A 25,217-nucleotide genomic window follows, 5' to 3' on the forward strand; every position below is an offset into this window, starting at 1 on the left:
ACAACACAACCACAAGCTAAAATACGGCGTTCAAGATGAAGAGATGACGCTGACGAAACAAAAAGGTCACTCGTACGTACCTCCGTTTTCCAGTTGGCGCTCGTCAGCAGTAACAAAGAATACTCTCTTCAGTCTCCCGATCTCACTCCTGATGGCCTGGTGTGCTGGTCCGACTCACGTGACTTTATGAGGACTTAATTTGTTATCCCAAGGTGCGCTCGGCAGAATCATGACGTCTTATTCCTCAAGCTGGTTGCCTATCATCAGTGAGTTGCTATTAAATATAATTTAGTGTTTCGTATACACTGACTCGTATTGGTCGATTTTGCCTCGGACAGGACAGTTTGCTAAAGACTGTCCGGGGAACAGAAGTGAGAATAAAAAGACAGAAGCCAATGAGCCTTATCCGCAATTACGTCACAACGCGAAAATAACGCAAAAATGGCGAAAAGTGTGGGGGCCAAGTGGGATACTTTGTATGGAAGGGATAATGTTTCGAGATGTTCCACGTGAAGAAAGCATGAGAAAACTCTGGTGAGGCTTATTAACTATCTTACTATGTAGGGGCACGCATTTCCGTACTTCTCGAGTAGTCCTACGGTCTGCTTTTGGTTTCTTCCCAATGGCTCTCTGTACAAAAGGCCCCCACACTTTTCGCCATTTTTGCGTTGTGACGTAATTGCGGATAAGGCTCATTCTGTGGTGAGAATGGACGTGTCTAAGGAACCAAAGAGTAAGAGTGGCATTAGTGCAGCTGACTCTAAGGGGAAGTCTACAGAACTAAGCCATGTGAAGTGCTACAATTGTGGAGAAAGAGGCCACATTGCAACCACTTGTCCGGCAAATCCGATGAAGGCAAATATGTTCTGTAGGGGTGAGCAGCAGCAATTATCAGTTAGTAAGGCTTCCTCTGTGTGTCGGAGTGGCCAAATTGGTGACATTACTGTTGATAACATTGTGTTAGATACAGGTTGTAGCGGAACCATAGTGAGAGAAGACCTGGTCCATGAAGGACAGTACCTTAAAGGAGATGCTATCACTATTAGATGTGCCCATGGTGACACCGTACTGTATCCGGTGGCTAAACTGGAGATGGAGGTAGACAGACTACTACTGAGTGTGGAAGCAGCAGTATCCAAAACACTCCCAGTGCCAGTATTGTTAGGCACTGATGTTCCAGAGTTGGACAAATTGTTGGGTATAGCTGATGTCCGGCCATATACTTCAGAACAGAGTTTAATGGTAGTGACTAGGGCTCAGTCTCTCAGACCAACACAAGAAGATGTGGCTATGGAAGAGAGTGAACAACAGTGTGGGGTGAAGCCAAGTGTGCCTCTTGTTGGCAGTGAATTTGATGAAGAACTATTTTTGTTAACCAGAGATAAACCTAAGAAGACCAGAAGCCAGAAGCGTGCAGACTGTCAACATCATCAGACATTAGCACAGCAGGCACCAACACCCCCACTGAGTGTATCTACAGATGAGTTGAGGAGACTACAGCGAGAAGATACTACTTTGCTGGAGCACGTAAGTTTGCAACTAACCCTATTGGAATGATGGGCTGCTATACCACCAGTGGAAGCCATCCAAGAAAGCACCAGAACTTGTGATAGAACAATTAGTCTTACCAGTACAATGTCGTTCAAAAGTGTTAGAACTGGCTCACAATATTCCATTGGCTGGCCATCTGGGGAAGGACAAAACTAGACAGAGAGTGGCACAGCAATTTTTTTGGCCAACCTTATGCAAAGATGTGGAGGAGTTTTGTCGTTGTTGTCCACAGTGCCAGACGTCTGGTCACAAGAAAGTGCTCAAAGCTCCTCTAGTGCCACTACCAATTGTTGCAACTCCATTCCAGAAAATAGCCATGGACATAGTTGGTCCATTACCCAGAAGCCGCAGTGGAAATCGCTATGTGTTAGTGATATGTGACTATGCCACACGTTATCCGGAGGCCATACCAGTTCGGAGTATAGATGCTGAGAACATTGCTGAAGAACTGATTAAGTTGTTTGCTCGTGTTGGCATTCCTCAGAACATCTTGACAGACCAAGGTAGCAACTTCACATCTAAACTCCTAATGGAACTCTACAGACTGTTGAGGGTGCAGGGAATACGAACTAGTCCATACCACCCACAAACTGATGGGCTGGTAGAACGATTCAACCAAACCCTCAAGCTGATGTTAAGGAAAGTTATTGATAAGGAAGGTAAAGATTGGGACAAGTTACTGCCATATGTTCTTTTTGCTTACAGAGAAGTTCCCCAAGCATCTACAGGGTTCTCACCATTTGAACTGTTATATGGACGGAGTGTCAGAGGACCACTGTCAGTATTAAAAGAGTCCTGGCAAGCAGCAGAGTCCCAAGATGTTAGTGTGGTGTCATACATCCTAGACATTAGAGAAAAGTTACAACAGATGTCAAAATTAGTAGAGCAGAATCTGACAAAGGCTCAGATGGACCAGAAGTACTGGTATGATAAGAATGCAAGACACAGAGAATTTCAGCCAGGAGACCAAGTGTTAGTCCTACTCCCCACCTCTACTAGTAAGTTGTTAGCTCAGTGGCAAGGCCCATATGAGGTGGTGAAACATATTGGAGAAGTGGACTACTTGATTGACATGCACAACAGAAGGAGAAAGAGGCGAGTTTTTCATGTGAACATGCTTAAACTGTTTCATTGCCTTACAGAGAACACTGAGATCAGTTTATGGGTTGAGGAGCAGTCAGGAGAATCAGATAATGACACGCTGGAGGATACAGTAACAGCCTGGACTGAGCAACAGAGTGGACAACCAACTATTGGGTCACAGTTACGGAGCAATCAACAGAGCCAGTTGCAGCAACTGCTTGAGGAATTTACTGATGTGCTCCAATCCAAACCCGGAAGAACATCCCTAGTGGAACATTTTATTGATACAGGAAATGCTAGTCCAATTCGCCGCCCTCCTTATCGTGTACCACATGCTTATCGTGATTCAGTGAAGGCTGAGTTGGATCAGATGCTGGAAAGTGGGATAATAGAACCATCATCCAGTCAGTGGGCAGCTCCATTAGTGTTGGTCAAAAAGAAAGACAGCACATTGAGGCTATGTGTTGACTACCGTCGTTTGAATAGTGTATCTAGAGTTGATGCTTACCCGATGCCTTGCATTGATGACTTATTAGACCGTTTGGGAAAAGCAAAGTTTATTTCAACAATGGACCTGACACAAGGGTATTGGCAAGTCCCAGTGGCTGAATCAGATCGTGATAAGACAGCCTTTCACTCACCCTTTGGTTTCTTTCAGTTCAGAATGATGCCATTTGGCCTACAGGGAGCCCCAGCAACATTCCAAAGGATGATGGACTGTCTCCTACATGGGCTCTAATCATTTTCGGCTGTTTATTTAGATGACCTAGTGATTTTTAGTGAAACATGGGAAGAGCACCTTGAACATTTACGCTCAATTTTGTCACGGTTGAGAGAATCTGGCTTAACAGCTAAACCAAGCAAGTGTCAGTATGCTATGGAACACTGTACATACCTTGGCCACATTGTGGGAGGAGGCATAGTGAAACCAGAAACTGACAAACTAAGAGCAGTGAGAGAGTTACCAGTCCCTACTGATAAGACACAAGTGAGATGTTTCTCGGTATTACTGGATACTACAGGACGTTTCTGCCAAATTATGCTTCAGTGGCAATCCCCCTGACTGACTTGACCAAGAAGAGTGCACCAAATAGAGTAGTCTGGACTGAACAATGTCAGCAAGCCTGGCAGAGACTGAAGGATTTACTACGTTCAGCCCCTGTTCTGAAAAGCCCTGATTTCTCCCAACCATTTATCCTCCAAACTGATGCATCAGAGAGAGGAATTGGAGCAGTACTCAGTCAAGAGGACAACATGGGAAAAGACCACCCAGTAGCATACTATAGCAAGAAGTTGTTACCCAGAGAGGTTCGTTATTCCACTGTAGAAAAAGAATGTCTGGCAATTAGACTGGCCACAGATTTTTTCAGAGTCTACTTACTGGGTCGTTTATTCACAATCCAAATGGATCATCGGGCTTTACAGTGGCTGGACCGCCTTAAGGACACTAATCCAAGATTAGCAAGGTGGAGTTTAGCATTACAACCTTACCAGTTTGTGGTGGAGCATCGAGCAGGAACACTTAATGGCAATGCTGATGCTCTATCAAGAGTAGCAGCAGGGAGGAGTGTAAGAGATTGAACTGTTTTATTTGTTAGTGTGATTTTTGTAGTTGCATAACTTGTAGAGTAGGCACATTTTGTAGGTGTTGTAATGCTGCTTTAGGAATTTTGATTTTGTTGTTGTGTACTGCAAAGGTTAGGAATTTTTGTTTGTTTTTCTGCATGCATGCTTTGTATAATATAGGATAGAATTTTGTGCATTGTTTTGTACCTATAAATACTTTGAATCAATGAATAAAAGTTTAGTTTTTGTTAGTCAAAGCTCAGTGAACTATTTACGAGTAAAGTCCAGCGTGACAGAGTTAGCCACGCTGTGACACTAGGTGGTATAGAATCTACCCTGTGTCCAGGCACAGTAGAGGTGGGTTAAAAGCAAGGAGTAATATATACTTATATTACATTGATTGGTGGAAATCATTTCAAATGTTTTAAAGCTGTTAGCTAGATATGTATGCAAAATACGTACAACAATAATTAATATTGTGTACAAAAATAATACCTAGATGGTTGTATGCTACTGCTTATGATAACGATAATTGACACATTCTTTGCGATTATACTGTAACTGCAGATCATAGTAAAGGTCATTGGTACATTCTGCACGACCTCCCAACTTCATAGCCTCTTCACCACCATATTGCTTGTCTTCATCAGACCAACCCAACAAGTAGTTATGATTACCAGATAGTAGCTGTGTAATTTGTCCAAATTGAGGCCTTGACTTCGGTTCAGGATTCCTGAAACAGATATGGGATAGCAAGAGACCCCAGGTAGTGATATACATTGTATGAACTATTCTAATAGCTACATTAGGGTCCGCAATCAAAAAATCGACTTTCACAAAATTACTCCTTAACCATTTCAGCATGTGAGGTATAGTGTAAAGTTTTTATACAACCTAAAACCTGGAATTTATATACGGGAAGATATATACTTACACTTTACGCAGAGTGCTTGTAATTTTCCAAATTTTGCTAATTGCATGAGAAAAAGTCATGATTCTTGTTACGTAAAGCACAAATTTACTTTCACCGATCACTCCATATCCATTGCAACATATTTGGAATAGTAAAAAGTTATTTTATGTACTATCAAACCAAGTTTCTCTTGCTTCTATTGTGACACCCATGTAGTTGCAGCAAGGGAGTGATATGTATGATTTGTTGTATAATGGGAAAAGTTAGGTGACCAATCACCAGTGTGTGCTTAGAATAGAGTAGTGTAGCTAAATGAGCATGCTGGAAATACTAAAATGTCAAAAAGAATTAGCAACACTTCCAGTTTCCACTTTCTAGTGTCACAAAGAAATTTCAGCCCACTTAGAAGATATTTGTGAAACTTATGCTGTGCACAAAGCAATACCTATACTACAGCCAGTTCTAGCTGACCAATAGTTATGAATTGGATATCAATGCCTAGTATCATACCGTTTAAGTAGGGACCGTACCGTTTAAGTTGTATTCCAACTGTGCATTTCCATTATGGTATCTTGAGCACAGTATAGATATAGCACTTCTTGTTGCTTTACTGTGATTTAATATCATGCACCACTCCAGCTTGTTTCAGTATTTTTTTATCAATGTGTTATGGTCCCTGTTCTAGTCGAAAATTCCAATTTTTGTGTACTTGTTAATCATTTTAATATTACACAATAATAGAGGTCTCCTTCACTAGTATTTAGTGTTGCACCGATAATTGGATTGGCTATCGGAAAACCATATACCGGCTATGTTTTTTACATATCGGTATTGGATCAACACCAAGATGAAAAAATGCAGCAGATACAGATGCATGCATTGATTTAGAAATACATGCTCATGTGCACCAAATGATGTTACAAATGTATTGACTCTGTATTATAATGTTGTTATTACTGCTTCAGTGTACTGTCAACTTGTAGCGATACTGCCACTATAAACAAGCTAAACTGGTCATTTACAATCAAATTTCTAGTAAAAATTGCTACATAATAGACATGCTGTGCTATATCAGATCGGCTACGTTTGTTGGCTTGAAAATATTAACCAATATCGGTTATCAGAATATCGGCAAAATCTCATATCGGTGCAACACTACTAGTATTCAAGAATAAAGCGATGTAGCAAGTAATATAAACTCTCTAGCATACCATCCTAAACCAGACTATGTATACTGGCAAAGTTTCAAGCAAATGACACGAACTCCTAACAAGGTGTCTCCACTAACTTCCTTCTTTTCAGGGTGTCTTCCACAGAATGACAACAGGCTGTTTATTACAAAGCTCTGGCCCTTAAGATGCAAAACAGTCATTTAAAAACTAATAATAATCACATGATGCAACTAATGGATTCTTGCAACAAGACATATGGATAACCATCACTTTCAGGTGACCACCACAATAAGTACGTTGAATAGAAAGGTGTACACAGTATTGGAGATACCCAATGTTGCTCAAATTGTCTGTATCAGTACCAATACTAGATCGGTAGATTGGTACATATCTAGATAAAAGAATAGTTTTTTAAAAGTCCACTGAAATGGAAAATTCACTTGCCATTTTATTGAATAAATACATTGAACATATTCCAAACTAAATAAGAAACCAAAACTTTAAGATGTGGCATTTTTTTCTCAAAAACACAGCAAATTTTCTGTGATGTACCAAAATTTATCCTTGTGTAGGAAGCATGATTCCTACATGTGTAAGAAGCATGGTTCCTACACGTGTAGGGCAACATTAGGAAATTTTGTAGGAAATATTCCTGCACTGTTGAGTTTTGTAAGAATGATTCCTACACATGACATAATGTGTAGGAATAATTCATACAAGTGTAGGAATTATAGGAACAATTCCTACACTTGTAAGAATGATTTCTACACTTGTAGGAATGATTCCTACACTTGTAGGAATTATTCCTACACTGCAAGAAGATGTCTTACACTTTGTGCCAAGTGTAGGAATCTTTCTTACAAAATTCAACAGTGTGGGAATATTTCCTACAAATTCTGGCAAAATTCTCAATAAAGCACTACACGTGTAGGAACCATGCTTCCTACACAAGTGTAAAATCCCTTCCAGCACTTTACCTCAAAATTATGATTTCTTATTTAGTTTGGAATATGTTATTGTTTGTATCATGCAATGCACAAAACACCTTTTAAATAATTTAATTATGTTGTTATATTGAGATATTAAGCCACAAAGTCTAATTACGTTATGTTATGACCTAAGACAAAAATAGAACTGGAAGTACTGTTATTACACACTTTACAATGGGAAAGGTAAATAAACAGTGAAAGTCCAATGTACAGGCAGGTAGCAATACCAAGCTCTCCTTTTCAACTTCATAGTATTCCAAGATTACTTGGACGTTTTGCTGGAAAGCAATAGCAAAGTTGCTCTGAGGTTACCTGTAGTTCAGCCTGTAGGTGCTTTGCACTATTGAAGCTCACATTCCACTGAAATAAAATTTGTTCAGTTTGTTTACAAAGCTGGATTAGCAGTACCATGACACAAACAATGCTATCTATGTTATACTTTCCTGAGTTGCTTCTCTGCCTGGTAGGGATAGTGTCTCACACATATCTTGGGCCAGTGGCACTATCGCAATTGTTTTACCTCACACTTCTCTTCCTCCTTCCACTGTGTTGGACCCTTAAATATATTCAAAACATCCTAGAAATAAACTTAGACATGCTTCGACCACTGTACTATTGATTAACAGTCCTGTTAAGAAGTGTATTTGAGTGATTTTCATCACAAGACCAGTGAAAATTCACTATCTCCTGTAGTCTTGTAACTGGCTGCAGTACAAGTAACTGGCTGCAGTGTTTCAAGTTGCTATGGTAGATATGACATGAAACTAAATTGAATCTAGCTGTACATAGACACTTATGTCACTAATGGCACCTCACGTGTACTAAAATTTTCCTCTGATGCATTGTGAAGTAATATAATTGCTGGATTAGCAGTACCATGACACAAACAATGCTATCTATGTTATACTTTCCTGAGTTGCTTCTCTGCCTGGTAGGGATAGTGTCTCACACATATCTTGGGCCAGTGGCACTATCGCAATTGTTTTACCTCACACTTCTCTTCCTCCTTCCACTGTGTTGGACCCTTAAATATATTCAAAACATCCTAGAAATAAACTTAGACATGCTTCGACCACTGTACTATTGATTAACAGTCCTGTTAAGAAGTGTATTTGAGTGATTTTCATCACAAGACCAGTGAAAATTCACTATCTCCTGTAGTCTTGTAACTGGCTGCAGTACAAGTAACTGGCTGCAGTGTTTCAAGTTGCTATGGTAGATATGACATGAAACTAAATTGAATCTAGCTGTACATAGACACTTATGTCACTAATGGCACCTCACGTGTACTAAAATTTTCCTCTGATGCATTGTGAAGTAATATAATTGACTAACCACAATACACTAAAATGTATTGTATCTACTAAATCTGACTAAATCACATGCACCAACCTACCCCACTAACAGCAAGGATTGACCAAAGTGTATTTTACCATTTCAGTGGACATCAGTTTTAAAGGTGTGTATTTGCAATTAGCAGCAGGTGGTAACACAAGTGTTTACATAAACAAGCTGATAAAAATCAAATTATAAATACATCAAAATCTACACAGCTAAAAATTCAATATCAACACTCCATTATGTACATAACATGAAATCCAATCCACGCACACATACCAACACTTAATCATCACTCGGTATATAGCTCTGGGACAACCAGGAGGTGGTGGGAGTCTGTATCCAGTATCAACTTTCTCTACTGTCTAGCCAGAAAATAAATTAACACATGAATTGTATGTATACAACACTAAAGGTTATGTGCATACTTCTACAATAGTTAACCACTCATATGGTTCACATCCCAGACTCCATATTTCATATAGTACAATTCCATAACTCCACACATCACTCTGACCAGAATACTTTCTGTAATGTATTGCCTAATATTAGAGAGCAGTTAACATGTTATTACAATATGCATAAAACTGCATATATACACTGTACCTCAGGAGCTGTCCATTTTACTGGTATTTTCCCTCCTGATGTGACATAGTAGTTTTCATCAAGTAGATCACGTGACATTCCAAAATCAGCAATCTTCAGAAGTAAAGCACCACAGTAACCTCTGTGTGAATTATTCTCTTACCTTGCATGTAACTGATTCAGAAACAAGAATATTTCTTGCTGCCAAATCTCTGTGAACAAATTGTTTACCATTAAGGTAAGTCATTCCTGTTGCGATCTCCTGACAAAACTTCAGCAGTAGCACTGGCAGCTTAGTAGGAACGCTTCCTCCACCTCTATATACATTGATGAAAACAAACAGTTACATGGAGTACAGTATATGAAGCTCAAATTATACTCACGATGGTTGAAGCTGTATCAACACATTCCTCAGGTCTCCCCTGGATACATATTCTAATATAATCATGACAGGTTCATCTGTCATTACACCATGAAGCTTGACCACATTCTCATGATCAAACTGGCACATTATGGCAGCCTCCTGGAGGAATCGTACTCTATCCTTAGTACTAACATTTGCATTTAAAGTCTTCACAGCAACTTCTACTTTCTTATATGATGAAGGCTTCCACACGGCACGGGCAACTATTCCAAACTCTCCTGATCCTAATTCTTCACAAACTCTACAATTAAATAATAATAATAAGAATAATCATCAAACAGTACAGTAGCAATGTTTAAGTAGAGATTTCCAATGTGTATTGCCTAAAATGCCGCCTTTAAAAATTCATCCTAGAGACATCTTATGCACCGAAAATCACTTTTACAGAATAATATTAGTCCATCAAGTACAGCATTAAAACAAGAAACATCTGTAAATATAGAGTTTAAAGCTCACCAGTGTCATGTGCCTTTTTGGGGTTGCGATGAGTGTGTGCCCTCCGCAGCTTATCTTTCCTTTTATCTTCAATAGGCTGGTCATCTTCTTCTTCATGCAATAAAACCATATGGAGATGTTAATCTTCCATATCAGCACTTTCCTTGAGCAGCATATTTAGATGCCACAAAATTATTTATTTAAAGTGCTAACGCTACTGTAAAAGGTAGTGAACACCCGGTATACATCTGTAACTTCATAAAAGGTTTGAGACCACGTCCATTTATGATCTTGGTTAACTAACAACAATTGAGCGTGCAGACTACACCTCTAAACAACCTATCTGTTCAAATTCAATGACCTTAGCTTACTCTTTATTTGTCTACTTGTATTAATAATGATAGCATGGTGAAAAAAACAACAGAATAGTGACCACACCTCTTGGTATATACTCTAATACAGCAGTCACCCTAATTGAACAGTCATATGTGGTAGCTTCATGCTATAACAAAAAACTAACAAACTGCTATACTAAAAATTAAGTAGGGATCCAAGCTATAAAAGTAGTGAAACAAGAGATAAATGATGGTAATACAGCATAGTTCGGTGAGAAAATCCCTACTTTGGCTCTGAACAAAATAATTGCCAGTGTAGGGATTTTCTCACAGAGCTACGCTGTAATACGTGCTATCATCCATCTCTTGTTTTACTACTTTTATCACTAGGATCCCTACTTCATTTTTAATTTAAATATACTAGCAACAATTTATCCTTTAAGGACAAATCTACATTTAAATGTGTGGTTATAGAACAAGTACTATAAATGAGGTTGTATGAGTGCGTGTGCATGCATGCATGTGTGTGTGTGTGTGTGTGTGTGTGTTTGTGTGTGTGAGGGAGGGAGGGAATGAGTGCATGCGCATGTGTGTACGCCCTCAGAGTGGAAATGCTCTGATGTTCCCTATTTCAGAAGAAAGAAGCTTTGCTTTGCTGTGAACATTAGAGAGATATTAACCTCCTGAATGCGATTGCTATATTATTTCCCACACTGTAAAATGACAGATTACAGAGAAACAGTCTCATGTTCTCAGTGCGGGTTCACAGTCTGCATAGGTTACAGTATGTTGACATGATGTTCTGTGTGTGGAAAAGGACATTGTACTGTACATAATACCCAAGTGTTTTTATTGTTTGTTCATTACACTGAGACTCTGTCTGTACCCAGAGCAGTCTTTGGTGTGCTCTGGTGTACCTATTATGATTGATGATCTTATATCGCCTGGGAAGTGTGTAAAGGTATAAGCTATGAAGTGTTAATTCAACAAATACAATGAGCCATATATACATAATTATGTTGTAAAATAAAAATGGCAGCATTAGGTAGAGAAAGATGGTGGCATGCTATGATAACATTTATAAATTCAGATGAAGACACAGGTGAGGCATACAGAGGTTGAAATAACATTGACAATCAGCCAATTTCTGGTCAATATTGTGCAATGACTGGTTAATTTTGTTGTCTGGACATTGTGGCTGGATAATGGACCTTATCCACAATGACATCATAATTGACAAAATGGCCGTGTTCGGTGTGGGCACTTTGTATGTAATCACTAAAATGAGCTTTGTCTGCGGATTTCACGACATGGAACTATTGGATAATAAAGGTAAAAGGCTAGTTAGCGTGATGTGGTGATACAAAATAGTCCCACCAGATGAAACCAGACTTAAGTTTGCTATCAACGCAAAACCATGCTCATTTGCCTTGTAATAGCGAATCGCCATCTCTCCCAATAGCCTCTGTACAAAAGTGTCCACACTATTGGCTGCCATTTTGTGCTTTGACATCATTGCAGATAAGGTCCATTCAGACAGAATGCTACACTACTGCTGGAGAGCAGCCTTACAAAGGCAACAATACTTAATTAAGCTGTTTGTGTATGGTTTGTGGCCACAAGCTTTACCTCAAGCCAAAACAGCCAAAACAATGATGTTTGAACACCAGCCTACTTGTACTTGTCAGCTATTTATGAATGTGTAAAATGTATTTAAAACCATCTTATTCAGTGTTTCCTTTGACTTGTGGGATGCATGTATTTAAAACCATCTTATCCAGTGTTTCCTTTGACTTGTGGGATGCATGAAGTTTCATTTAATAGCTAAAAGACTGTTGAACTGGACTAGAAACAGTGTGTTACATTAATTTATGACATGCTTTTGGCATGACTACATATTTAGTACTGGAAACGTAACACTAGGTACCGTATGTTTTGACAGGACAAAATCTGTGTTGTACTGGCAGTTTGGCAGTACACTCAAAAAAATTATCAGGAGCCCTGGACATATATACTTACTCTCAGTACAAATTAATGAGCATATTTGTGTACCATTTAATAGGTTTGGTTTGATTACACGAGGTACTTTCATTTCACACTGCTACAACCTCTTACCACTATTATCTAATAGTTCCAAGTCAAAAATCCACTATAAATATTCAGTTTGTTAACTGTGTGATAAGCTACCCCCACATTTGCTAATTAAGGCGTCACTTTCGTAATTTAGTATATGCATAATACTTAGTACAAAGCACTACCTATTTTATATCTGTTATATATATCTAATCCAAAACAGCCAAGCTGTAAAAAAGAGTATGGCCCTCAAAAAGGCTATGGTGAAAAAAGATGTGAAATCCAAGGTGGCGGCCAAGAAATGGCTGTGATGGTAGGTTAATGATAAAAATTTTAATAATGGCAATTTAGGTGAATTTTTTTGCCAAGACCAAGCGGCACAAAATTCACCTAAATTGTCATTATTAAAATTTTTACCATTAACCTACCATCACAGCCATTTCTTGGCTGCCACCTTGGATTTCACATCTTTTTTCAACATAGCCTTTTTAAGGGCCGTACTCTTTTTTTACAGCTTGGCTATTTTGCATTAGATTTCACTTCTTTTTGTATTTGTGTACCCTAAAGCCGGCCTATGGCCGGCTTTGGGACTTTTTTAACCTATCTTTTTTTCTTTACCACAGGAAGAAGAAAAGATGAAGCAGATGCACTTTAAATATTTCTGATTTTGTCAGTAAATGTACAAATTATATATATATATATATAATACACATATTTATTATAGAACTTTCCATGATGGTTTCTTTGTATAACTGAACACTCTACAAGGTGACTTCTTCTAGCTGCTCTCTCTATACAGGGTGAATTGTTTGTAGCTGAACAATCTACAAGGTAACTTCTTCTAGCTGATCTCTCTACAGGGTGAGTTGTTGGTAGCTGAATTCTGTGCAGGTGATTTGTTTGCAGCTGAGCTCTTTACAGAATGGTTTCTTTGTAGCTGAACTCTCTACAAGGTAACTTCTTCTAACTGATCTTTCTACAGGGCAATTTGTTTGTGGCTGAATTTTCTACATGGTGATTTCTGTGCAGCTGAACTCTCTACATGGTGGTTTCTTTTTAGCTGAACTCTCTACAAGGTAATTTCTTCTAGCTGATCTCTCTACAGAGAGATTTGTTTGTAGCTGAACTCTCTACAGGTGATTTGTTTGCAGCTGAACTCTCTACATAATGGTTTCTTTGTAGCTGAACTCTCTACAAGGTAACTTCGTCTAGCTGAACTCTCTACATGGTGGTTTCTTTGTAGCTGAACTCTCTACAAGGTGACTTCTTCTAGCTGATCTTACTACAGGGTGATTTGTTTGTAGCTGAACTCTCTACAAGGAAACTTCTTCTTGCTGATCTCTCTACAGGTTGATTTGTTTGTAGCTGAATTGTGTACAGGTGATTTGTTTGTAGCTGAGCTCTTTACAGAATGGTTTCTTTGTAGCTGAACTATCTAAAAGGTAACTTCTTCTAGCTGAACTCTCTACATGGTGGTTTGTTTGTAGCTGAACACTCTACAAGGTGACTTCTTCTAGCTGATCTTACTACAGGGTGATTTGTTTGTAGCTGAACTCTCTACAAGGAAACTTCTTCTTGCTGATCTCTCTACAGGTTGATTTGTTTGTAGCTGAATTGTGTACAGGTGATTTGTTTGCAGCTGAGCTCTTTACAGAATGGTTTCTTTGTAGCTGAACTATCTAAAAGGTAACTTCTTCTAGCTGAACTCTCTACATGGTGGTTTGTTTGTAGCTGAACACTCTACAAGGTGACTTCTTCTAGCTGATCTTACTACAGGGTGATTTGTTTGTAGCTGAACTCTCTACAAGGAAACTTCTTCTTGCTGATCTCTCTACAGGTTGATTTGTTTGTAGCTGAATTGTGTACAGGTGATTTGTTTGCAGCTGAGCTCTTTACAGAATGGTTTCTTTGTACGTAGCTGAACTCTCTACAATGTGTCTTCTTCTAACTGATCTCTCTACAGGGAGATTTATTTGTAGCTGAACTCTCTAAAGGTGATTTGTTTGCAGCTGAACTCTCTACATGATGGTTTCTTTGTAGCTGAAATCTCTACAAGGTGACTTCTTCTGGCTGATCTTACTACAGGATGATTTGTTCGTAGCTGAATTTTTTACAGGATGATTTGTTTGTAGCTGAACTATCTACAAGGTAACTTCTTCTAGCTGATCTCTCTACAGGTTGATTTTTTGTAGCTGAATTGTGTACAGGTGATTTGTTTGCAGCTGAGCTCTTTACAGAATGGTTTCTTTGTAGCTGAACTTTCTACAAGGTAACTTTTTCTAACTGATCTCTCTACAGGGAGATTTGCTTGTAGCTGAACTCTCTACAGGTGATTTGTTTCAGCTGAATTCTGTATAGGTGATTTGTTTGCAGCTGAGCTCTTTACAGAATGGTTTCTTTGTAGCTGAACTCTCTACAAGGTAACTTCTTCTAGCTGATGTCTCTACAGGGTAACTAGTTTGTAGCTGAATTCTCTACATGGTGATTTCTTTGTAACTGAACTCTCTACAAGGTAACTTCTTCTAGCTGATCTTTCTACAGAGTGATTTGTTAGCAGCTGAATTCTTTACAGGTGATTTGTTTGCTGCTGAGCTCTTTACAGAATGGTTTCTTTCTAACTAAACTCTCTACAAGGTAACTTCTTCTAGCTGATGTCTCTACAAGGTCACTAATTTATAGCTAAACTCTCTACATGGTGGTTTCTTTGTAACTCTACAAGGTGACTTCTTCTATATAGCTGATCTTTCTACAGGGTAATTTGTTTGCAGCTGATTTTTTACAGGATTATTTGTTTGCAGCTGTGCTCTTTACAGAATGGTTTCTTTGTAGCTGAACTCTCTACAAGGAAACTTCTTCTAGCTGATGTTTCTACAGGGTGATTTGTTTGTAGCTGAACTCTCTACAAGGAAACTTCTTCTAGCAGATCTCTCTACAGGGAGATTTGTTTGTAGCTGAACTCTCTATAGGTAATTTGTTTGCAGCTGAATTCTCTACATGATGGTTTCTTTGTAGCTGAACTCTCTACAGGGTAACTTCTTCTAGCTGATCTCTCTACAGGGAGATTTGTTTGTAGCTGAACTCTCTACATGATGATTTCTTTGTAGCTGAATTCCCTGCAAGGTAACTTCTTCTATTGATCTCTCTACAGGACGATTTGTTTGTAGCTGAACTCTCTACATGGTGGTTTCTTTTTAGCTGAACTCTACAAGGTGATTTCTTCTATCCAAAGTTGCATGAACTCCCTACAAGGTAACTTCTTCTAGCTGATCTCTCTACAGGGTGAATTGTTTGTAGCTGATCTATCTACAGGGTGACTTGTTTCTAGCTGATCTCTATACAGGTTACTTGTGTCTAGCTGATCTCTTGAATTCTCTTCAGGGTGACTGCTCTATTAGGATGACTGCTCTATTAGAGTATCTCGATCTCGCACTTGCTGCACCATGTTGGATTTTGTGTTATAACTCCGTGGCTTTATGTATGATTCTTCTACACCATTGAAGAGCCTTTCTAAGATGATTACTCCATCTGTACAACGATTTTCAAAGCATTACCCCAAGCGGTTTATCTGGTAGGCGTGGAAAGCAGTCGTTTTTTGATTAGTTAATCTCGATTGCATAATTGTTACACACTGTTGGTTTTTTCGTTGTGTCTTCCTGGTTTTTAGTTCGATTTCTTTCAAACCACAAAAGGTTTGAGGTTCAATAGTTAACCTATTCACCCACCGATTTTCAGCTTCTTCCCATACGCGGTTTACCCTGTAGGCATGACAACATATTGGTGTTATTTTTCGTGAATAATCGCTCATAACTCTTTGCCTGTTTATCGTATTCCAGTCAAAGTTGGTAACCAAGATGCGTCATTGCCCTTTATACCCCCCTTCTGTGTGCCAAATTTCAAGGCAATCGGATAAGGCGTTCACGTTTTATAGCAGTTTTTGTAAGTGTGCGAAAAGAGGAAGAAAATTAGAAGAAAAAAATGAAGAAACTAAGCCAATTTTTGAAGTCGCATATCTCGGGAACGCTTGAAGCAATTTCGCTCAAATTTGGGATGTGGAGTGCTGAAATTGGATGGCGTGTCCACAGCAAAAATCGTATTGTTTCATCAAGGAAGCACAGAGCTATGGAGGTGCGAAAATTGCGTTTTCGTTCTTCCTGTCAATATACTCACAGGTGTTGCGCGCCAGCTTCTTGGGCCGCATGACACACTACCGTGTGTCTTGATACCACTTTAGTGTTGGCATTCAAAGGTACCGCTCAGGGTTTAACTTGCATATTCACCAGGAATATCTACAGTAGATATTCACTGGGCAATATCTAGATATTACCCGGGTATTATCGTGGAAATGCAGTTTGCTCATGGCTTTGATGCCCATCCAGTTCAAAGATACAAAACACTTTGACTTGTTTTATTGAGTGACACAGAGCATTTTATTCTAGGTTTTAGTTTACACATTAGGCAAGGCTCAGTGTAGATACTAAGTTTAGATTATTTGACAGTAACTAAACTATATTCTAAGACAAATGATCTGTAAAACGAGCGCTTGGGCAATGCATGGATACATATTTCTACCCACTGTGTGGGGGTATGTCAGTCATTAAAGCAGACCACTAAACAGGAAGAATATGACAACTAGGTGAGTAGCTTATAGTCCTAAGTACTTAACTTAATGGATTACTTAATTACTGCCACAATAGCGAAGGTTTAAATTAAAAACCATAGATCCTTTACACCCCAAAAAACCAATCCCACAATTGAAAGTTTCTGGCGTGTGTTGAAATATAATGTTCTGAGAGATATTTGCCCATGCTATTGAAACCACAATCAATCATCAGATGCTAGTATATAAAACAAATGTGGTGAGTGCTCTGTAGTTCTTTCACCTATCAGGTGAGTGTGCCCTGAGTGATATATATCACTCATACCATGACTGCGTCGGAATTTCGCTGATATATACACCCTTACCCCTTGGGCCTGTGGCTCTTGGGGTTTGGGTGTATATATCAGCAAAATCCCTCGCAGCTGTGGTACAACTATTACATATTTTTACAAAAATGCAACTTTAAGATTTACGTACCATCCATGGTGGCAGCAATGTACATATTCTACGTACCAAGGTAACACAGAGTACAGTATACAAGGACAAACTAACTTTATTTCTTTATGGCTTAGTTTTTGAAATTTCTTTCCCTCAAAATCTTGATATAATTTTGTTTCATCATCAGAAGGACTGCAATAGATTGGACCATAATCTTGCTTGTTGTTGCAAGGAGTGTCATATATTTGCTCTTCTGTCTGCAATGATTTAGCAACGTCTTGAGAAGACATATCAAGACACACGGTAGTGTGTCGTGCGGCCCAAGAAGCCGGCGCGTAACACCCGTGAGTATATTGACAGGAAGAAAGAAAACGCAATTTTCGCACCTCCGTAGCTCTGTGCTTCCTTGATGAAACAAGACGATTTTTGCTGTGGACATGCCCCCCAACTGCAGCACTCCACATTCCAAATTTGAGCGAAATCGCTTCGCGCGTTCCCGAGATATGCGACTTCAAAAATTGGCTCAGTTTCTTCGTTTTTTTTTTCTTCTTCTTCTTCTTCTTCTTCTTTTTCTTCTTATTTTTCTTTTTCTTGTCGCACACTTACAAAAACTGCTATAAAACTCGCACGCCATATCCGATTGCCTTGAAATTTGGCACACAGAAGGGGGTTATAAAGGCGCATCTCGGTACCAACTTTGGCTGGAATACGATAAACAGGCAAAGAGTTATGAGCGATTATTCACGAAAATTAACACCAATATGTTGTCACGCCTACAGGGTAAACCGCGTATGGGAAGAAGCTGAAAATCGGTGGGTGAATAGGTTAACTATTGAACCTCAAACCTTTTGTGGTGTGAAAGAAATCGAGCTAAAAACCAGGAAGATACAACTAAAAAACCAACAGTGTGTAACAATTACGCAATCGAGATTAGCTAATAAAAAACGACTGCTTGCCACGCCTACCAGGTAAACCGCTTGGGGTAATGCTTTGAAAATCGCTGTACAGATGGAGTTATCATCTTAGAAAGGCTCTTCAATGGTGTAGAAGAATCAGACTTAAAACCACGGAGTTATAACACGAAATCCAACTTAGTGTAGCAAGTGTGAGATCGAGATACTCTAATAGAGCAGTCATCCTAATAGAGCAGTCATCCTAATAGAGCAGTCACCCGAAGAGAATTCAAGAGATCAGCTAGAAACAAGTAACCTGTATAGAGATCAGCTACAAACAAGCCACCCTGTAGAGAGATCAGCCACAAACAATTCACCCTGTAGAGAGATCAGCTAGAAGAAGTTACCTTGTAGGGAATTCATGCAACTATAGAAAGAGATAATTCAGCTAGAAGAAATCACCTTGTAGAGTTCAGCTACAAAGAAACCACAATGTAGAGAGTTCAGATACAAAGAAACCACCATGTAGAGAATTCGTTTACAAACAAGTCACCCTATAGAAAGATCAGCTAGAAGAAGTTACCTCGTAGAGAGTTCAGTTACAAAGAAACCACCATGTAGAGAATTCATTTACAAACTAGTGACCCTGTAGAGACATCAGCTAGAAGAAGTTACCTTGTAAAGAGTTCAGCTACATAGAAACCATTCTGTAAAGAGCTCAGCTACAAACAAATCACCCTGTAGAGAGATCAGCTAGAAGAAGTTACCTTGTTGATAGTTCAGCTACAAAGAAACCATCATGTAGAGAGTTCAGCTACAAACAAATCTCCCTGTAGAGAGATCAGCTAGAAGAAGTTACCTTGTAGAGAGTTCAGCTTCAAACAAATCACCCTGTAGAAAGATCAGCTACAAACAAATCTCCCTGTAGAGAGATTAGCTAGAAGTTATCTTGTAGAGAGTTCAGCTACAAAGAAACCATCATGTAGAGAGTTCAGCTACAAACAAATCTCCCTGTAGAGAGATCAGCTAGAAGAAGTTACCTTGTAGAGAGTTCAGCTTCAAACAAATCACCCTGTAGAAAGATCAGCTAGAAGAGGTCACCTTGTAGAGAGTTCAGTTACAAAAAAACCACCATGTAGAGAGCTCAGCTACAAACCAGTGACCTTGTAGAGACTTCAGCTAGAAGAAGTTACCTTGTAGATAGTTCAGCTACAAAGAAACCATTCTTTAAAGAGCTCAGCTGCAAACAAATCACCTGTAAAGAATTCAGCTACAAATAAATCACCCTGTAGAAAGATGAGCTAGAAAAAGTTACCTTGTAGAGAGTTCAGTTACAAAGAAACCACCATGTAGAGAATTCAGCTACAAACTAGTGACCCTGTAAAGACATCAGCTAGAAGAAGTTACCTTGAGAGAGTTCAGCTACAAAGAAACCATTATTTAAAGAGCTCAGCTGCAAACAAATCACCTATATAGAATTCAGCTACAAACAAATCACCATGTAGAGAGATCAGCTAGAAGAAGTTAACTTGTAGAGAGTTCAGCTACAAACAAATCACCCTGTATAGAGATCAGCTAGAAGAAGTTACCTTGTAGAGAGTTCAGCTACAAAGAAACCACCATGTAGAGAGTTCAGCTGCAAAGAAATCACCCTGTATAAAATTCTGCCACGAACAAATTGCCCTGTAGAAAGATCAGTTAGAAGAAGTTACCTTGTAGAGAGTTCAGCTACAAAGAAACCATTCTGTAAACAGCTCAGCTGCAAACAAATCACCTGTACAGAATTCAGCTACAAACAAATCACCCTGTAGAGAGATCAACTAGAAGAAATTACTTTGTAGAGAGTTCAGCTACAAAGAAACCACCATGTAGAGAGTTCAGCTGCAAACAAATCACCCTGTAGAAAATACAGCCACAAACAAATTGCCCTGTAGAAAGATCAGTTAGATGAAGTTACCTTTTAGAGAGTTCAGCTACAAAGAAACCACCCTGTAGAGAGATCAGCTAGAAGAAGTTACCTTGTAGATTGTTCAGCTACAAACAAATCACCCTGTAGAGAGATCAGCTAGAAGAAGTTACCTTGTAGAGAGTTCAGCTACAAAGAAACCACCATGTAGAGAGTTCAGCTGCAAAGAAATCACCCTGTAGAAAATTCTGCCACAAACAAATTGCCCTGTATAGAGAGATCAGTTAGAAGAAGTTACCTTTTAGAGAGTTCAGCTACAAAGAAACCATTCTGTAAAGAGCTCAGCTGCAAACAAATCACCTGTACAGAATTCAGCTACAAACAAATCACCCTGTAGAGAGATCAGCTAGAAGAAATTACCTTGTAGAGAGTGAAGCTACAAACAAATCACCCTATTGAAAAATCAGCTTGTAGAAGTCACCTTGTAGAAAGTTCAGTTACAAAGAAACCATTCTGTAAAGAGCTCAGCTGCAAACAAATCACCCTGTATGAGAGATCAGCTAGAAGAAGTTAACTTGTAGAGAGTTCAGCTACAAAGAAACTATCATTTAGAAAGTTCAGCTTCAAACAAATCACCTGTAGAGAGTTCAGCTACAAACAAATCTCCCTGTAGAGAGATCAGCTAGAAGAAGTTACCTTGTAGAGAGTGAAGCTACAAACAAATCACCCTATTGAAAAATCAGCTAGAAGAAGTCACCTTGTAGAAAGTTCAGTTACAAAGAAACCACCATGTAGAGAGTTCAGCTACAAACTAGCCACCTTGTAGAGACATCAGCTAGAAAAGTTACCTTGTAGAGAGTTCAGCTACAAAGAAACCATTCTGTAAAGAGCTCAGCTGCAAACAAATCACCTGTACAGAATTCAGCTACAAACAAATCACCCTGTAGAGAGATCAGCTAGAAGAAGTTAACTTGTAGAGAGTTCAGCTACAAAGAAACCATCATTTAGAAAGTTCAGCTTCAAACAAATCACCTGTAGAGAGTTCAGCTACAAACAAATCTCCCTGTAGAGAGATCAGCTAGAAGAAGTTACCTTGTAGAGAGTGAAGCTACAAACAAATCACCCTATTGAAAAATCAGCTAGAAGAAGTCACCTTGTAGAAAGTTCAGTTACAAAGAAACCACCATGTAGAGAGTTCAGCTACAAACTAGCCACCTTGTAGAGACATCAGCTAGAAAAGTTACCTTGTAGAGAGTTCAGCTACAAAGAAACCACCCTGTAGAGAGATCAGCTAGAAGAAGTTACCTTGTAGATCGTTCAGCTACAAACAAATCTCCCTGTAGAGAGATCAGCTAGAAGAAGTTACCTTGTAGAGAGTGAAGCTACAAACAAATCACCCTATTGAAAAATCAGCTAGAAGAAGTCACCTTGTAGAAAGTTCAGTTACAAAGAAACCACCATGTAGAGAGTTCAGCTACAAACTAGCCACCTTGTAGAGACATCAGCTAGAAAAGTTACCTTGTAGAGAGTTCAGCTACAAAGAAACCACCCTGTAGAGAGATCAGCTAGAAGAAGTTACCTTGTAGATCGTTCAGCTACAAACAAATCACCCTGTAGAGAGATCAGCTAGAAGAAGTTACCTTGTAGAGAGTTCAGCTACAAAGAAACCACCATGTAGAGAGTTCAGCTGCAAAGAAATCACCCTGTAGAAAATTCTGCCACAAACAAATTGCCCTGTATAGAGAGATCAGTTAGAAGAAGTTACCTTTTAGAGAGTTCAGCTACAAAGAAACCATTCTGTAAAGAGCTCAGCTGCAAACAAATCACCTGTACAGAATTCAGCTACAAACAAATCACCCTGTAGAGAGATCAGCTAGAAGAAATTACCTTGTAGATAGTTCAGCTACAAACAAATCACGCTGTAGAAAGATCAGTTAGAAGAAGTTACTTTGTAGAGAGTTCAGCTACAAAGAAACCATTCTGTAAAGAGCTCAGCTGCAAACAAATCACCTGTACAGAATTCAGCTACAAACAAATCACCCTGTAGAGAGATCAGCTAGAAGAAATTACATTGTAGATAGTTCAGCTACAAACAAATCACGCTGTAGAAAGATCAGTTAGAAGAAGTTACTTTGTAGAGAGTTCAGCTACAAAGAAACCATTCTGTAAAGAGCTCAGCTGCAAACAAATCACCTGTACAGAATTCAGCTACAAACAAATCACCCTGTAGAGAGATCAGCTAGAAGAAATTACATTGTAGATAGTTCAGCTACAAACAAATCACGCTGTAGAAAGATCAGTTAGAAGAAGTTACTTTGTAGAGAGTTCAGCTACAAAGAAACCATTTTGTAAAGAGCTCAGCTGCAAACAAATCACCTGTACAGAATTCAGCTACGAACAAATCACCCTGTAGAGAGATCAGCTAGAAGAAGTTACCTTGTAGATAGTTCAGCTACAAACAAATCTCCCTGTAGAGAGATCAGCTAGAAGAAATTATCTTGTAGAGAGTTCAGCTACAAAGAAATCATCATGTGGAGAGTTCAGCTGCAAAGAAATCACCACTGCCCAAATTTCAAGGCAATAGCTCTTTCCATTCTGAAGTTATCAATTGTCAAAGTTGGCAAATTGGATGTGTATGGAAGGCCCCTTTTCGCAAATCCGGTCCCATATGTATTATATATATAATTTGTACATTTACTGATAAAATATTTAAAGTACATCTACTTCATCTTTTCTTCTTCCTGTAGTAAAGAAAAAAAACATAGGTTAAAAAAGTCCCAAAGCTGGCCATAGGCCGGCTTTGGGGTATACAAATACAAAAAGAAATGAAATCTAATCCAAAACAGCCAAGCTGTAAAAACAGTGTGCGGCCCTCAGAAAGGCTATGGTGAAAAAAGATGTGAAATCCAAGGTGGCGGCCAAGAAATGGCTGTGATGGTAGGTTAATGGTAAAAATTTTAATAACGACAATTCAGGTGAATTTTTGTGCCGCTTCACAAAATTTACCTGAATTGTCATTATTAAAATTTTTACCATTAACCTACCATCACAGCCATTTCTTGGCCGCGACCTTGGATTTCACATCTTTTTTCACCATAGCCTTTCTGAGGGCCGCACACTGTTTTTACAGCTTGGCTGTTTTGGATTAGATAATATATTCCCCTCGATTTATCATAACTGACTACTTCATCATGAGCATCAGGCACTTCAGGTAATGCTACTGCTATCATTGATTCTATATCCACACTTTCCTGGATGAAAATATATATAATGTACGTACATATGTACATACGTGTGTGCGTGTGTGTGTGTGTAGGTATGTACATATGTATGTATGCGTGGATATACGTATGAATGTGTGTATGTTTCCTGATATTTGTACGTACGTGCATATGTATATACAGTATGTATGTATAGATGTGCATTGGTTAATTAGTTAGTTAGATCGTCAGTTAGTAGAAAATTCAGTTTAATAGAAATTCCATAGAATCTTGATGTTTATGGGCTTGGCTAGCCTAACCAATACTGCCAAGCTGTCATGAAGGGAAAGTGGGGTGGGTTTTCCGATGATACCTACAGTACAAACCGGAGACAAGTTAAATGCGTTTTGCGTGTGCTTGTTGCGTTTGCGTTTAAACGCGTAACCTTTATGGCTACTGCGTGCACACGCGTTTTTTTTTCTTTTCTTTCTGTGAGAATCACACATATCACACGGACTCTTGCTTGTACCACAGATAATGTATGCATGAATAAACTTACACACTAAGCGGTTTCTTCTATCACAAACTGAGAAGTGCAGCTACACTGACATCATGAACCCGAGCACCAGACAACGAACGGCCATGGGCATTTTGGAGATGTAGCTAAACACTGGTTAACATTACATACTGGGATGTACAGACATGTACTGTATTTTCCAAGACCATGTTGTGTACAAAGCGCCATGCGCTAACAATGTGTACGCATCTGACGAAGAGGACAGTGCTGATTCCATTTTGCATGTCGTTTTATTCAGTTTAGTACTGATTAATGAACAGTAGAAGACTAACACAAGTATTAACAGTACATTATTTAACAATCTATCTACCCATTTCGAGTTTCGCGCCATGTACCGCTTAGGTTATGTAAGCATGGTGTCACGGAGAATACCGGATAGTAGTAGTTAGCCAGTGAGGAAAGGCTGGAGAATAAATAAGGTACATATCAAGACACACGGTAGTGTGTTGTGTGGCCCAAGAAGCCGGCGCGCCACACCGTGAGTATATTTACAGGAAGAAAGTTAATGCGATTTTCACACCTTTGTAGCTCCGTGATTCCTTATCCGATTGAAACCAAAGTTGCTACAGAAGTGCCGGCTAGGTAGGAGAGTCCACATTCCAAATTTGAAGAAAATCGCTCTATCCATTTCCGAGATACGAGCGGCCAAAGTTAGGGTTTTTTTTCTTCGTTTTTTTCTTCTTCTTTTCGCACACTTTGCAAAATCCGCAATAAAACACGAATGCGTGCTCCAATTGGGCTGAAAGTTGGCACACTTAAAGGGCTCATTAAGGCGTATCTCAGTACCAAGTTTGGTAGGAATCCGATGAACATTCACGGAGTTATGACCGATTATTTGCGTAAAATAAGGTCGAAGGTCTGTCACGCCCACAGAGTAAACCGCTTCAAGGAATGAGCTAAACATTGCTATGTAGATGGAGTAACTATCGTAGGAGTGTCTTTTTGTGGTTTTAAAGGAATCCAGTTAAAGACCATCGAGATATAACACAAAGCCCGACCTGTGTCACAATTACGCGATCGATTTTTATAAATAAAAAACTAATAGTTTTCACGCCTACCAGGCAAACTGCTTAGAGCAGTGAGCTGAAAATCGGTGTATGGCTGGAATGATTATCATAGAAACTCCTTGCAGTAGTACAGAA

At 39.1% G+C, this 25,217-nt stretch overlaps 2 protein-coding genes and 1 pseudogene across 4 annotated transcripts in view; 1 reads left to right on the top strand and 2 right to left on the bottom strand.

Moving 5' to 3' along the window:
- LOC136250836 (uncharacterized) overlaps window positions 1-395 on the bottom strand; it is a 118,318-nt gene extending 117,923 nt beyond the window's left edge. Inside the window, exon 1 of the mRNA XM_066043161.1 lies at window positions 81-395. The gene's annotated coding sequence lies outside the window, so the exon portion shown is untranslated. The remainder of the gene's footprint in view (window positions 1-80) is intronic.
- Window positions 396-708: 313 nt separating this feature from the next.
- On the top strand, window positions 709-4,397 carry LOC136251613 (uncharacterized; annotated as a pseudogene).
- Window positions 4,398-4,609: 212 nt separating this feature from the next.
- Window positions 4,610-25,217, bottom strand: part of LOC136251934 (uncharacterized) — a 68,804-nt gene continuing 48,196 nt past the window's right edge. For all 3 annotated transcript variants that reach the window (XM_066044320.1, XM_066044321.1, XM_066044319.1), the window contains 8 exons: window positions 23,448-23,549; window positions 17,614-17,789; window positions 9,581-9,862; window positions 9,361-9,514; window positions 9,219-9,311; window positions 9,041-9,154; window positions 8,892-8,977; window positions 4,610-4,933 (listed from right to left, as the gene is read on the bottom strand). In XM_066044320.1, the coding sequence (XP_065900392.1) occupies window positions 4,711-4,933; window positions 8,892-8,977; window positions 9,041-9,154; window positions 9,219-9,311; window positions 9,361-9,514; window positions 9,581-9,862; window positions 17,614-17,789; window positions 23,448-23,549 (1,230 nt within the window). In that variant the 3' untranslated portion in view covers window positions 4,610-4,710. The remainder of the gene's footprint in view (window positions 4,934-8,891; window positions 8,978-9,040; window positions 9,155-9,218; window positions 9,312-9,360; window positions 9,515-9,580; window positions 9,863-17,613; window positions 17,790-23,447; window positions 23,550-25,217) is intronic.

The sequence above is a fragment of the Dysidea avara genome, chromosome 3 (assembly GCF_963678975.1).
Source record: "Dysidea avara chromosome 3, odDysAvar1.4, whole genome shotgun sequence".
Classification (NCBI taxonomy): Eukaryota; Metazoa; Porifera; class Demospongiae; order Dictyoceratida; family Dysideidae; genus Dysidea; species Dysidea avara.